The 17,174-nt window shown below is 36.0% G+C and overlaps 1 protein-coding gene across 1 annotated transcript; it reads right to left on the reverse strand.

Annotated features, from left to right (window-relative positions):
- Positions 1-2,887: 2,887 nt before the first annotated feature.
- On the reverse strand, positions 2,888-16,909 carry LOC143031840 (trehalose synthase/amylase TreS-like). The gene is made up of 5 exons (XM_076196178.1): positions 16,862-16,909; positions 8,177-8,512; positions 7,854-8,021; positions 7,285-7,356; positions 2,888-6,907 (listed from the first exon to the last, which is right to left on the reverse strand). Exons 1-5 carry the CDS (start codon positions 16,907-16,909, stop codon positions 6,680-6,682), a joined length of 852 nt encoding a protein of 283 aa, XP_076052293.1. The 3' UTR covers positions 2,888-6,679.
- Positions 16,910-17,174: the final 265 nt, after the last annotated feature.

Genomic DNA, 17,174 nt, shown 5'->3' on the forward strand with positions numbered 1-17,174 from the left:
AGAGTGCATTACTTGCATTTGATTCAAAACTCCAGTGATGACAGCCGTCTTGTTTTTAAGTGTAAATCAAAAGTTAATGAAGGACATGCAACCAATGTAACTTTTGTATGGATAGCACCATTACAGTGTGGAATATATGTCAATGATGTAGCTGATGATTTAGCTAAACAAGGAAGAGAGACTACTTTAAGGCATGGTTGATATGATCAGTGTAGCAAGTAAGGAAGAAATAAAAGTGAAAAGGAGAAAAGAAAGAGACGACACTTGGGACGTAGACAATAGACAATTGTTGGTCATTAATGCTATGGTGTCAAAAATGAAGCAAAGTAAGGTTGTGATAGTGTACAAGTAGGCACAAAATGTTCTTTAGTTTGAGAAAAGATATGACTATAGGCGCCAACGGCTGAAGACACACGCCGCTTCTCGTCCGATCAGCCAAGTTAATTAAGCAGCGTTGGGTCTGGTTAGTTAGTACTTGGATGGGTGACGACGACCGCCTGGGAACACCAGATGCTGCTCTTGGTATCTATTTATCCTCTCTTCTCTTTCTGTCCTACATTTTTGCTTTCATTGATACCAATTTAACTACAAACAAACGGCTCATATTCCACTTTCTCTGTCTGCTCTGTCCTAGGATTCTTGGTCAATCTAAACCAGCTTCGCCACAAATACTTATCGACCTCGTAATAAATAAACCCTATCAAGAGCGTTAAGCCTATCTAACTTATTCATGGCTTCCTTAATATCAATATAGACCATTATTTGATTGTGGCCCGTAGTACTAGTATCACAAGAAATAATCATGGCTACAAAAGAGTCCATAACAGATCAAACACCAAGCAATCTTTTCTTTAACCGCATCGTAAATCTTTCCAACAAACTACCTCTTCAAGTGGTAACTTTAAATACAATTGACACTTAAAGTAAGTCAGTGGTTCTTGACACTTGACACTCCTTACACCCCCATTCAATTCGCAAGCAGCCCCCCACCCCCCTCGTAACGACCAATATGCCTCCTCCTCCTCCTCCTGCTGCTGCTGCTCTTTACATCTCCTTTATCCTACCTAACAATGGCTACCAACCACAACCCCTACCTACCGCTGTCAAACATACAAAAACATCAAATCTCACAAATGCAACGCACGACCCAACGTCTCAACACAACACTTCATTCACCATCATTTCCATCTCATTAATTCATTCACCCTCACTGCCAACTCACCACTTCCAAACATATAAATACACCACTCACGCACCTCGCTCTATATATGCTAAGTCTTTGACTATCTCTCATTCTCAGGACTCGCAAGTCACCATGTATCACCAAATGTATATGCATCTTATCTACGTGTAATAATTACTCTCCTTCCATTTCTCTACTTTCTGATCGCGACAGCACCAACTATCACTTTTTTTTCTTTGTCTTCAGCCTTTTGTCTTTTCTCTTCATTTTAACTTCCCAATCAATCAATCTTGGAGATTTACTTCTTCCCCTCTCCGCTTCTTAGCTGTCATAACTTGCACACACAACATGACTGAAAAATAATCTCCTGCCTGCCTCCCACGCATCACCAATATATGCATATAGATATATCTTTGCATATACAAATATATTCTACATTTCTTAAGTTCATCATTTCTATATTGTATGTAAAGCTACAATTTTAAAACAACTTATTGGATGCATAAACATAATCGTTGTAGGATTCATCAACTTTATGTATATATGCATATCTTAACATGTACACATATTCCTCTATTCTATATTTCTTATATATTCTAAGCTTATCATTTGTATACTGTATGTACAGCTACAATTTCAAAGTAACTTATTGGACGCACAAACACAATTTACTTAGCATTTATCAACTTTATTTTTATAACTATCAGCTTCACTAACTCCTTTATTCTATATTTGTTATATGCCTTAAGCTTATCATTTATATATACTGTATATACAGGTACAATTTCAAAGTAACTTGTTGCACGCACAAACATAATTCATATAGCATTCACCAAGTTTACTTTTATAACTATCAAATTCATTAACTCATTACATTCAATAAATTGGCCACAGATGCATAGTCTTTCCTCAAATACATAAACACTATCTTCTCGTTTTGTGATTATCATTTATATTCTTATTACGCTATCTATCATTCCATTTAGAAAACATGGTACGTGACATTTGTATGTCTAAATGTTCTTATTAGTTCGCCACATTGAGCTACTTTGGTGAATCAGCGTTACTCAATCTTCCATATTCCTGGCATTGAAAAAAGACAAGCAAATAAGTCCTAATATTGGATTTTGTGGTACTCGCCGATAGACTCACACATCCACACAAACACACACACGCAAGCACACCCACACCCACGCACGTACGCACACACACACACACACAGACACATGAACGCGCACACACACACACATATATATGTATTCATATATACAGTATATATATAGTATATATATATATATATATACAGTATATATATATATATATAATACCGATAACCTAATGAAAAGGTGTCAGTAATTGTATCATGACACCCAATATTGAACATATTTGAGTTGCACATACTAATGGAAATGGATATACATTGTTAGTTTCCTCCTCTGGTAGCTTAGAAGGGCTAGATGGTGGCCACACTGCAATCTGGCTAGGTGGACTCTGTCTTTTCAAGGGAGAGAAGATTCAGATGAATGGACATGAAGGGGTCTGGCACGCAACAATGTATTGTCTTTTAGTCAGTTTATTGATGGAGCAGTGAGCAATATCTTAGTATGTGTGGATGTTCTGCTATGTAGTGCGGTGGGTGTGCTGTGTTTCTTAAAGGTTTAAAAGATGGCCAAAGGTTTAATAAGGAGACAAAATAAGAATATACAATTTTTATACCTTTTATTGTGGGAAAATATCACAACCAACAAACTTTGTATCTATGACTTGATTCCTGGTAGTGACAGGTACTGATGGTATGACCTGCATGACAACTCCAGATGGATGACGAAGTAAGGTCTTGTTAATGTACACCAAGAGCACCACTAAATACTCTGACAAGTACCTGCCAGACGGACATCAAAGGGATAACGGTCTCCCTGCTGCCCATCTTCAGAACATGTCACCATCATCACCTCCATCTAGAGGTGCAACTCCAATGGACAGACACTTTCCAGACTAGGTCCAAGATCTCTTATCAATTTCAACTTCAACATTTCACTCCAGTGAATGCTCTCCTCCTACAAGTCCGTAACACAGAAAATGTCACACACTACAACAACACAACAGTCCAAAGTTTCTTCTCACACAGAGTGATGGGAAGGCCCCAGGACTGTTGCCAGTGATTGTGGTGCTGCAACTTTCCAGTCAGTAAAACTTGAGGTAACAGTTGTTCTTGTTGTTATTATTCCATACTTGTCAAACTTCCATTTCTGAGCCAAAACAGTGTGATACTTAGTCTCATACATCCATAATTTATGGAATTCTTATACAAGAGTGTTTATTCTAATTATAAAATAACACCCTCTTCAATGTAAGCTATTATGTGCAGCCAGATTCCACTGTGCAGTGACCATATGTACCTCCTTTGCTATTATACATACATGCCAAAAGGCCTTCTCCCCCTTATGCCAAGCCAAGCATACACCCACCCTAAAACCTTGGTAAAAGATGGTGTCAAAATCACTGCTTCCAGTGTTACAAATATATCTGATAAAGAGTTCTGTCTTGAAATATTGCCAAAATAAGGACAATATCATCTGGTGTCATCCATTTGTAGATAAAGATGCCACACAACAGTAGCCAAACTTTGGAATCCAGCTGTACAGTGGTCTTATAACAACTGATAAATAAAATTACCTCACCCTTGAAATTCACCTTGTTAAGATGTGCACTTTTTGGGAATAAGGCATTAATGACATGTATAAAAGTTTTTTAAATACTCATCACTATATATTAATGAACTACAACAACTCTTATCACATACAGATGTAGTTACCTTTCCTTGTCATAAAAAAGAATAGAAAGTAGGATATATTGAGAGAACTTCAGCAATTTAAACTATTCCTGGTTTAAACAACATCATCAAACCCACAAGGAAGTAAACTTGCAATTCTCCTTATACTTTTAGCAGAGTCAGTACTTCTGCTCTGCATTGCACTTGGCCTCCTGAGTATTAATGATGAACCAAAAATTCCAATCACATTCAATTTAGATTATATAGAGTTAGGTACAATTGTAAATAATTTTCCAATTTTCTTTAAACAAAGTAAAACTGGGGATCTATGGGCAAGCAACATATATCTAACAAAATATACTTTTTTGTGACAATTTTGGTGATGAGGTTTTTTTACTCTTAAAAAGAAAAGAAAAACTGTAAACTGTTATGTTCATTCAGAATGCTGAATACTGTTTTTGATTAGAATAGTGAAAATATACAATATAATAGTGATAAAAATATACAAAGCCTCATTATTGCACCATGGCAAGTATAAATATTAACCCATTTATTTTAAGCCCCATCCACATAAGCAGTGCTTGCATACACAAGTTAGAAATTCATTGTGTGATAGATTCTACCTTCATCCATAATAAAACAAATTTCTCACTTGTGTCTACAGGCACTGCATGCTCATGTGGATAGAGCTTGAGGGAGTATATACATTTATTATTTTCAATTGATTTATTCATTTTTCTTCCTCCAGGCAAAAATTGGATAATTTACTCAGTTGTGGGATGAAATTAGGACAAAAAGGGATTCTTAATAGATAAAGAACCCCTCCACCCCCTAAACCTGTCCTTTTGTCCTAAGTTCACCCATGAACTAAGTAACATCATCTGGTCTTAGCCTGAACAAATACCTATGAAGTACATCAACTTAAGGAAAGAATTACTTTCTAAAATAACAAAAATACATGATGTACTCTTTGTCCTACACATACAGACATACACATGCACACATACACACACACAAAGCATCCACAAGTTTTGAAAACAATAACAACACTTATTTTCAACAACATCACCACATATAAAGACAAAAACGAGTAATAAAATTCAGGGAATCTGCTGGTATTTGCAATAAAAAGTACATCGTCTATGGATAATTCATCCCTTAACCAGAATATCTTCAGTTACAAGCACTCCATATTGGTGACAAATCTGTTAACTTGCATATATCCTTTTCCACCTAGACCACAGCACAAAAACAAGTTATTCTAAACACCCTTTTCTTTCTTAGACAATAGCTTTCATGTTAACTTAAAACACTCCAGTTTGAAATATATCACCTCTACTGATGGCTGTTGTCGGCTTTCTCAGGAGACTCCGAGGCTGAAAAAATACTGTAGGCTACTTTTTCTCCTACACAGGAGATGGACACATTAACACACACACACACCAACTTCATACACATTAATTACTATTCAATGCCCTTCCTATCTCAGCACCTCCTAAAATCAACCCGTACTAAAGACATGAATGCATCAGTATCTACATACATAATACTAAGGGCTTTTTTCCCCTTTAAAGGGAGGTAGCCAAAGTCAAAAGGCATAATTCCACTCCCACCCATTTTATCCCCACCCACTCCACTCCCATTCACAAACCCATCAGTATCAGTATCCACCTAGTAAATTCCACTTGAAAACAGTTACAGCACTTTTTTATTTTCTTTTTAATGGGACTTGGCATAAAATACCATTACTGAACAGACAAGACTAATAAGCATTCAAACTGAACAAACTGTTCACACAAGACATTTGTTACAATATATGGTGGTCCAGGGAAATGGATGTCAAAAATAATGGTCTCCCTGCCACCTGCCTTCATATCCCATTGATACCTTCACCTCCATCTGGAAGTGTAGCTCCAAAGGGCGCTCTGTCTCCAGACCAATCTTAAAAGCTCTATCAACTTTGATTACCGTTTCTCAACATTCTCACATGAGGGGAGCTGACAATCGGTAACTGCTCCCCACCTCATGATAACAGGCAACAGACCCACAAAAAAGAAAAAGAAAAGAAAAAGAAAAGAAAATCAATAAATAAATAAAGAAATAAAATAAAGAAATTAAAAAATTACATCAGTCTATTTCTTCTCAGATCTATGGGAAAGCCCAAAGCTCACTCTTTACTACAGTAGGTTTCCAGTCAGTGAAACCCAAGGCAATAATTATTATCATTATTCTCAATTCCCTATGAAATAGTAAGGAAACAAGTAAAACTCAAAAGATTAAATATTCTGCTGTACAGGTTTGACTAGTTTTTCCTCCATCTTCCCTTAAACAAAATGGCTTCATGCTATCCTTCTTTCCACCTTCCTACTTCATAAAAGAATACTAATAGCATATTTCAATCTATTTCATATAATATTTCAAGGTATTGTGCAATTATACCCTGAGCAACTTAATTCTTTTTCAACAGTCATATCATTTTGTTCTATAAATGTTGTCACATGAACCTGTAAAAAATATACAATATTGTCATAACCATCTTCAGCAAATACCCTCACCCTCTTTCCTTAAAAAGAGACAACAAACAATTCACTGCACAGCTGTTGACAGCCTTATACCACAGGTGCAGTCATGAGAAACCCTACAGTTCATAAAGATCATGAAAATATAGCCATTATGCTTAACACGCACACTTTTTCAATATTCAATCCCACAAGAGTCTGCTGTTACTTGTCCAAAATACAAAGAAGTCCTTCCCCAGGTGCCAAAGTGACATTCTTAAAGATAAGGTAACCCTCCTTATCATGGGATGACACTGCAACAGCTCCACCATAGTAAAGGTGAGATATATCCGCATCCAGCAGCTGTGGACTTAGATTAGAGATGACAGCATACTGGTGACGCCGTGGGTAGAAACGGTCAAGTACTACCAGGCCATCTCTTGCAATCCTCATCTGTATAAATACATACACAACACATATTAGCATTGGTTTGCCTAGGCATACTGATGACTATTTCTCATGGTCTCAGTTATGTTGTAAATAAAAGTGTATTCTTCATGAAACTAGATATAACCACCCCAGAGTACTTTGTATTACACTGTCCTACATTCACTCTTTCTAGATAGCAACACAAAATTGATTGATTGAGCTACATAATCACTTCATTGAGTCACTTATAGGCTGAACTGGTGGCCACAGATCTCCTGGAAGAGAACTAAAGCATCCGAGTGATTCACCTGGAGATATGAATAAAATCTGTAGGTTAAAAAGATTATGTGTAATTATGTGTAATTATGTGTAATATCAGTTTCCATAACAAAGGTTCTTACCTTGTAATTTGTTGATTTTGTTGGGTGATAATCACCTTCATAGTTAAAGATCCCATTAACATATATTGGAACCTGTAAAATAAAATCAATTAAACCTCTCTACATAAAACTAACTTTGAAAATAAATCTAGATTTTGGTATACATGTATTATACAATGACCAACACATCTTTTGGTGAATAATATCCGAGACTAAGGTTCAGTGCTGCTAAACTATTAAAAAACAAGCATCTCACTTGGATAGACAAAGGGTAAAGTAGGTGGATAGGATAAATGATGTTATAAGAGCACACAGTGAGGATACTAAACAAGTCAAAATGTATGAATGACAGCTGCAGAGGAATGCATGGACAAAAAAATGACCTACTCCTTAAGAGGGATGCATTAGGGATGAAGAGTTATGCTGGAAAAGAGGTGAGGTGCAATTTTTGCATGGTTTAAGCAGAAAAAAAGTAAAATGGATGCATATGACAGAAGCAAAAAGAGTGGGGAGGATTTTCCTTTTATGACCATCCAACTTGCTTTGTGGGTGGTGGTTGATTGACTAGAGGAACATAACTAGAAAAGCACCTTTTCTTGCCGGAGTTTTATCATCTGCCTAACTGGTTCTATTGTGTGGTTGTGATTGTAGACATTGTTAAAATCCCATCCAGGACTAAGGCTTTTCCATGGATCTGTAGTGCTAAAGCCTGCAAATTTTTGGTCTGTCCACTGCATAATTGAAGTCCAGTTATGTGGCTGTAATATAAACCATAGGAATTAAAACCAATGTTAAATGACACTTTAACAGGAAAAAAATATATATTCATTCTAATTCCTAGATACATGAATAAATGAGTTACTCTGTAAAAAGATGTTCCCTTGCACCACCTAACTTCAAAGCAATTTCTTACCTCCACTTTCCCTTGCTTAGGGCCATGGAGGTTGATTTCATCTCCATAATGAACAGAGACAGTGCCAGGCAAAGTCAAGAGAAATATGGTAGCCCCAATGGAGCTATAGTGTTGTGCACCAGGACTCGAGTGGCCAGCAGCCAAAGTAGCAACATGCCAGTTGATCCATGGGAAAGACTGGTGGGCATCCCAAGCCACCACAGACTGGATCCGTTCTGGAAGCTTTTCAATGCCACTCATGTCCAGTGGGGCATCGATCAAGTCCACGATTGTGATGAGGCGATCCAGATGAGGGAATTCAAACTCACGCATCTTCTCCAAAAACCCTACAGGTACCTGAATCACATATATACATTATTTTCTATAATTCATCATATAAATGTACATAAACATTAAATCTAGTGAACAAACTATGAGGTAATACATTGCTCAATACAGTAGAAGCCCGATTTAACGAACTAATTCAGCCAAGGTCCAGTCCGCTAAAGTGAATTTTCCGTTAAATTGAGCGAGTGAGCGTTGGTGTAACAGTGTTGCCAGAGCAGATTGTAAAAATGATACGTACCTAAAAATTCCCTACTGTACACACACACACTTACAGTATATATATTATTGTAAGTGAATTATAGGCAGCACAATCGTGAATTGCAAACGAACAGCAATGTGCAGTAATTTGTTGCAACGTGTGTGTGTGTGTGTGTGTGTGTGTATTTACCTAGTTGTATTTACCTAGTTGTATTTTACGGGAAGGGGAGCTATGCTCGTGGGGTCCCGTCTTCATATCTCATTTTATCTAAACTATTTTTAAATTCATGTATTGTTTTTGCACACACCACTTTCTCATCTAACTTGTTCCAACTGTCTATTACTCTGTGAGGAAAGCTGTTCTTTTTCAAATCTCTTCTATAGCTGTCTTTTTTTATTTTCTTTCCGTGTCCTCTTGTATTTCTGTCATCCCATTTTATCAGATTCTCTCTATCAGTAATTTCTATGCCTTTCATGATTCTGTAAATAGCTATCAAATCTCCTCTCTCTCTTCTTTGCTCTAGTGTCTGTAGTTTAAGTTTTTGTAGTCTCTCTTCATATGATAGTTTTGAGAGTGTTGGTGCCAGTTTTGTAATTGCTCTTTGTATTCTTTCAAGTTTTTTTTATACATTTTTTTGTACTTGGTGACCATATCGTTGCTGCATATTCCAATCTTGGTCTTATCAGGGTGATTAGGATTTTCCTCACCATTTCTTCATCCAGGTATGTAAATGCCACTTTGATTGTTCTTATTAAATTATAAGTTTCTCCAAAAATCTTATTTATATGTTTCTCAGGTGACATATCATTCATAACAATGACTCCCAGGTCCTTCTCATTTTCTACTTTTTTTATTCCTTCTTCTCCCAAATTATATGATCCTGTTATTCTGTTTTTGCTTTTTCCAAATTCCATTATACTACACTTTTTTGTATTGAACTCCATCTCCCACTTCCTACTCCATTCTTGTACTTTATTTAGATCTCTCTGTAGTGATTCACAATCTTCTTCAGTTTTCACTCTTTTCAGTAGTTTTGCATCATCTGCAAAGAAGCTCATATAGCTTTCAATTCCTTCATCCATATCATTAATATATATAGCAAACATTATTGGGGCCAGGACTGTTCCCTGCGGGACACCGCTTATTACTTCATTCCATTTTGAGTGCTGGTTTCTTATCACTACTCTCATTTTTCTTTCTTGCAAAAAGTCTTCCATCCAATTTAGTAATTTACCTTGTATTCCTCCTTCAGATTCTAGTTTCTTAAGCAACTTCTTATGTGGTACTTTGTCAAAAGCTTTTTTTAGGTCTAGAAATGCACAATCAGCCCATCCATCTCTTTCTTGTATTATATCTATTAGCCTTGAATAGAAGCATATTAAATTGGTGACGCATGATCGTCCTTGTCTGAATCCAAATTGCCTTGGATTTAGTACGTTGTTTTTTTCCAAGTATTTTACCCATCTATTTTTGATAATTCTTTCACAAATTTTTGCTATTGTACTTGTTAGAGAGACTGGTCTATAGTTGGTAGGTTCTTCTTTATTTCCTCCTTTATATATAGGTACTATATTTGCTTTTTTCCAATCTTCTGGAACTTTTCCTTCTTTCAAGGAACTGCTTATTATGCTATGTATTTTGTCTGCCAGTTCATTCCTGCATTCTTTCAGAATCCAGTTTGCTATTTCATCTGGTCCATGTGATTTTCTGACATCAAGATTACTCAATTGTATCAATATTTCTTTCTTTGATACTTCTATTTTTTCTATAGGGGGGACTTTCTCTTTCCATTCAATCTCTTCAGGTTGTATGTTCTCCCTTGTAAACACTGATTTAAAATGTTTGTTCATAATTTCCGCCATTTCCATTTCCTCAGTGTATTCAACTCCCCCTTGTCTTAATTTCTCCAAGTCCTGTTTGTTTTTCAGTTTATTGTTTACAAATCTGTAGAATAGTTTTGGTTGATCTTTACATTTTTCTATGACGTCTTTTTCATATTTTCTCTTTTCCTCTCTGCACGTTTGTACATATTCATTTCTATAACTGGTATATATTTTCCATTTTTCAGGTTTTCTGTCTTTTTTCCATCTGGTCCAGGCTTTGTCTCTTTTGTCTTTTAACTCCCTACAACTTTTGTTGTACCAGCATTTTACATATTCTTTTTCTTGTTTTTGTCTTGGGACATACTTTTCCACTCCTTTTTTGTAAATTTTTGTCAAAATATTCCATTTCTCTTCCACTGATGTTTCTTCTTTGTATATTTCTTCCCAGTTTTCTTGTTGAAAGAATTCTCTTATTTTATCAAAGTTTGTTTTTTCATACATCATTCTTCCTTTTCTATATTGTTCATTTCTTTTGATATATTTTTCTTCATTAAGTTCCAGTTCAATCAATATGTGGTCACTTTTACCTATTGGTGTTTTATATTCAATCTTGTCCACTATTCTAGGTTCAGATGTAATTAATAAGTCTAGTCTCGATGGTTCTTCTTCATTTCTATACCTAGTGTTCTCCTGTATCCATTGTGTCATTGTGTGGTCAATAATCATCTCAAGTAGAGCGTTTCCCCATGAGTCATCTCCACCCTTTACTGTCATTTCTTCCCAGCAGATTTCTTTGCAATTAAAGTCGCCCATCATAACTATTCTTCCTCCATCTTCCATTATTTTATTTAATGTTATCTTTGTGTCCTCTAACATACTTTTATGTTCACTCTCCTCCCATGAGGCTGTTTTTGGAGGCACATAATTTATCACAAATTTTCTGCTCTTCTTATCTCTGTCTTCCACTTCTATCATAATCATCTCTACTGTATTCTTTCCATATATGACACCTTTCACGTTTATATCCTTCTTAGTCAGGAACATAACTCCACCCCCTTGCTTTTTCTCTCTGTTTCTAATCCAATAATTGTATGCATCATGTCCTACACTGTTGGGTGGTAGTGGGCCTTTTAATTTTGTTTCTACAATTCCCATTATGTCCGGTTCTTTTTCTTTCAAATAATCATTCAGCTCATTCAATCCTGTTATTAATCCATCTATATTTGTGTAAGACACTCTTAGTTTTCTGCCACTTCCATTGTGTTCTCTGTTTCCCTTATGTTTTTCTTTTGTATGTCGAACTTCCTTAGTTTCATGTTCACTACTCTCCAATAGAATCTCTCTTTCTCTGACTCCGTTCTGTTCTCGTTTTTTGCCTTAGCTTCCAGTCTTTTCTGCTTTTCTTCCTCTCTTTCCTCTTTATTCATTTCTCTTTTTATCCATATCTTTTTGTATTGTTCACTTGTTGCTAGTTTCCCTGTTTTGGATAAGATATTCTCTGCCGTTGTTTGTGACTTGAATTTAATCTTAATTGGTCTGGTCTTGTCTGTGCTATACTTTCCGAGTCTAAATTTCTCTTCGATTTGTTTCATAATTTCTGGTTCATCTTCCTGAACTGATTCTAGTAATTGGCTTACTTTTTCATTTTCCTCTTTGATTCTTGTGGTTCTATCTGGGTTATGTTTCTCTTCCATTCCTAATATAATTATACATTTCTTTTTGTCTGCTAAGTCTCTTACTATATTCTCCTTCTGTCTCATCACTTTAATAACTGAGTTTTCAGTTTGTTCATTCATTTGCTGTCTGATTATGTCAGTGAATGCAACCTTGCTATTTTCTTGAATTTTTTTCCAACCCTCCTTGTTCTCCATATTATTCTCCTTTAAGACTTTATTCTCATCTTTTACTTCTTTTAACTGTTGTTTTAATTCTTCAATTTCCTTAGTTAAGTTTTTGTTCGCCCTCTCTAGTTCTTCCAATTTTTCAATTCTTCGTATCATACTGTCAACATTACCGAACCTACGCTCCAAGTCCTCGTTCATCTTATCGACCTTCTCTTCTAGTCTTGTCAGTCGGGGGGGGGGTTGTGTCCCCCCCACCCTCTTTAAATCCCTTGAAAATATTCTCATCACTTTCTACTGTATTGCTCCTATCTATACCTCTAATCTTCACATTCCTATTAGACATGTCGTCATCATCCAGCTCGTCTTGCGGTCGTTTGTCCACCTTTCGGCGGCCCGTCAGGGCCAATTCCTCCACCTCCTCATTACCTTCCATTTCCCCAGCAATCCCTCCCCCTCTCCTCTTTCCTTACTTTCCCACTACCCCACGAGCAATTTCCCCCACCCTGCAAATACAAAAAGGCACTTCTCTTTGCGTTGGGATCCACAATCTGCACTTTTCTTCAGAACGTTCTTCAAGCCGTCCGTTCGTTGAAAGTGTGTGTGTGTGTGTGTGTGTGTGTGTGTGAGAAAATGAAGGCATAAGCTTTGGCTATTACAATCAGTAAAAAAAAATTATGCTGGTATTTTTCATATAATTAACACAAGTGAGCGCCTTATTTATATATTGTCTGTCAACTACATATTTTTCATACTTAGGCCTTTATCTAATTAATTACATTTATTTTGATAAAAAACTTACAAGTGAACACCATGTACTTACAAACTGCATACAATCATAAGCATTATATACTGCATAAGCATAAGCACAATTACAACAAATATAAGGTCAGCATAAAATTGTACTGGATACAATTTTGGCATATTCAATACTTTCGTGAATTTCTTTCTGAAGTAAAATATAGTTAATTTGGCTGCCTCCTCTTAGTCTGAGATAACTCATGGCAGATAATATATGATGTTCTGGCACTGAACATGAATATTTATTTGGTGGATAATGATACGTACTTGCTAACATACTCTCCTGGTTTGACACATTTTATGGTATCAACCATTGCAGGTTCATTAGTCATATGACCTTTCTGTATTCGTTTCTTCTCTCCAATGCCACTTGAAATGGGACACACCATGTTCAGTTCCTCCTTGTTTATAGGAACAAATGTATGATATTTCCGAGTTCCCTGAATAGCCACACTGTTGTGGAATTGATATTCCATCAGTTGTTCTGCATCTTTCAAATCAGACAGTTACAATGAACATTTTTATTGTCTTGTTCAAGTTTTCTGGTGTAAGAATTTGCCTCTCTGCAAACTGACCCGAGCAGTAGCTCCCTTCACTGTTCTGCCAATCCCATCACAAAGGATTACAAAGGCGGAGCATAATAAATAAAATATGTAGATAAATACATAGGTATAGTTAAATAATAAACAAACAGGTAAATAATAAATAATAATAGACATATAACTAATAATAAATGAGAATCAACCAAATAATGATAAAACAGACAAATGATAACAAAACAAATAAACATATAATATAAAATAAATGATAATCATTACAGCATCTTGCTTAGGTGTTCATCAAAATGATTCTTAAAGCTTCGAACTGAACTACATTGCACTGCCTCTGCAGGAAGTTTATGCCATTCATTAACTACATGGTTGGTAAAGTTGTTTCTACCCACTTCCAAATTTAATCTATTTCCGGACAATTTGAGACCATTGTTTCTTGTCGGATTCTCATTCAGTGTGAAAATTTTGTCACTTTTGATGCTGTCAATTCCCTTTAGAATTTTAAGGACCTGTATCAAGTCACCTCTGAGTCTATGCTTTTTTAAGGAAAACAGATTCATGTGTTTCAGTCGACTTTCGTATCATCTATTTTTGATATTTGGAATCAGTTTTGTGGCTCACCATTGTACTTTTTCCAATCTGTCAATGTCTTTAATGAGATGCAGTGACCATACAGAAATAGCATATTCCAAATGTGGACGAACTATCAATTTATATAGCTTGTTAATGAGTGATGGACTTTTAAAGTCAAAAGATCGTGCAATCAGTCCTAGAATCTTATTTGCTTTCTCAGAGGCTGAAATACACTGCTTGGATGATTTGAGATCGTTAATGATAATTATGCCGAGATATTTTTCACTACAGGTATTCACTTTTGTTAACGAATTTCCAAATAATTTGTAATCGTACTTACTGTTATTTTTTACCTATGTGCATTACCTTGCATTTACTTGTGTTAAATTTCATTAACCACTTTTCAGACCATTGCTGTAATTTATCTAAATCTTCTTGAATAATTGGTTTAAGTGATCATTTTATGCATCTTTGCCATGAGATGTACAAAAAAAATGCCATTCACAAGACAAACCAAAATTTTCTTCATCCATCCAAAAAATAGTACAACTTTTTTCAGTTGTGAGCACTTGAATTTGACATAGCCCATAAGCTGTTCTATAAATGAGTAAACCATTAGTGTTGTGTTTTAGTGATGGAGATAACAAACAGTCAGTGAAAAGGTTAAGTTCTTGGTCTTCAGATGATCTATAATTAATAGGCGACAAAAGGGTGAACTGTACATTGTGAGTTGTCCCAGTGAAATCCCTTAGCAGCATCTTGGGCAATGAAAGAATAACCCTCTGAAAAATCACCTCCTACTATAACTGCCTCCTTCAGAGGTGTACTGTTTCTTTCAACTGTTTTAAGTACTGTGATTGCTGCTGTGCAACAAAATGATGACAAACCATGCAGGATATTTTCTTGCTTAGTGATGGTAAGTACAGTAAAAGCTCTTTTATCCATTATTCTCGTATCCGGCTCCTTCTTATAACTGGCATATTATTCATGAGGAAATAACAATTTTGTATAAAAATGTAAAAAATTCGAAAAAATGAAATTTAAAATTCCCGCGCCATTCCCGCCGCCGCCAGAGGTAGAGCGCATCTTTGCTGCCATCTCCCATAAATCCCGCCACTCCGTCAGGCCCAGTGCCCACTGTAATAAGACGCCTGATGTTAAGCGTGCGACTGTCTATTAGCAACTCTCTCAAAACACAAACACATACTGACAGCAAAGGAAGGTAGTGATGGCTGAATTGAAGGATATGCGTGGTAGTGCTAAGCTTAGCGTCACTGATGAAGCTCTTCAGGAGTGGATGGAGGTCGACAAAGACTAACTGACGACGAAATCATTCAGGCAGTGATTGAGGAGAAGCATGGTAAGGAAACAGAGGCTGATAGTGAAGAGGAAGATGACCTAGAGCCAAGAGTAACGTGGAAGGATGCTGCTAAAGGATTGGCAACATTATCAAGTTTGTGGAGCAGTGCACCTACATGGGGACTCACGACGTGATGTCTCTTCAGTCTTCAAAATGAGTTTTTAATGCAGAGAGACAAACATTCTAAACAAAGAGACATACGTGATTTCACGAAAATAAATAAAGATAAATAAATATGAATATACTGGTAAATAAATAAACAACAAAAGTGAAGCCAATGAATCAATTTGATTTAAGTACTCAATGAATAAAGGCAATACATGTATTTTTTTTTTCCTTCTCGTAACCGGGATTTCCCCTTTCCGGCACATCTTTGGTCCCACTCGTGCCAGTTAAAAGAGCTTTTATTGTATTCATGAAGTGGCTCCACTTTGTCTACCAATGTACAACAGTCAACGGTCACCCATTGCTTGCCTGATATTTCATTTGGAGCTGATTCAACATTGTCAAGCAAGTCGAGAAAGTTCAGAACACCTTCTCTTGGGCAGTCTTTGCAAATTTGCATCATGCAAGCTTCTTTTTCTTTACTGCAGACACTATAATCCATAGGATCTTTGTATGAGTGACCTTATTTTCCAAATGCAGCCAACTGTAATTTTGGGTTCTGATAATGTGTACAGACACAGAGAGAACGGGTCCCACCACTACCAGCAAACACACAACATGATGGCTGTAATTTACCAAATGTAGAGAATCACATTTTAATATTCTTTTTATCATTTTTATATAGTTCAAATATCTCTCTTAAATTCCCAAGAACCAGCTGCTTTTGCACCTTCAGCACTGGTGATTTTCACACAATCCTTTTGGCCACGACACATATGACTAACCTCATCTGACTTATAGAATCTTCAAACTAAATCTTTGTGCTCTTCTGATGCCACTTTTCCTTTGCTCATGATTGGAATCTTTAGAAAGATTCCAAATTCTGATTTTAGTAAATGGCTCTCTCTCACCATATATGTTGTAGTTTGAAACAAAACAAACAAACAAAAATGTGGTTTCTTTAATTTAGTATAGGGAGAGAGTCAATGCATGCAGTTTATGATTATTTGCTATCCAGGAATAACTTTTTCAATTTCTCAGATTGTGTTTCAGGTTTTGAAGCCTCACTTTCTGCCTTGCTATTAACATGAACACCATAACTGACCTCTAGGCTTTCCTTCAAATGTTTTTCTGGCATCTGATAGCTTACCATGAGCTTTGCACTTCTTCTGGCTCAATGATAACCCTTCTGAAAAGAAATAAAAATTCATACATTTACATTAATATACAGAGGAAAATTTGATACAAAATAACGTCATAGTTGTCATTACAATATATGATTTAATTGTTTAACATTTCTAAAAATAAATGGATAAATTATAAGGAATATTTCCTCTCTCACCACATATATAAAAATAATATTAATAATAATAAGTTTATTTGGCAAAGAATCAATATACATGTACATGAAATGCAGG

The sequence above is a fragment of the Oratosquilla oratoria genome, chromosome 12 (genome assembly GCF_046742065.1).
Source record: "Oratosquilla oratoria isolate Oo_2021 chromosome 12, ASM4674206v1, whole genome shotgun sequence".
NCBI classification, from domain to species: domain Eukaryota; kingdom Metazoa; phylum Arthropoda; class Malacostraca; order Stomatopoda; family Squillidae; genus Oratosquilla; species Oratosquilla oratoria.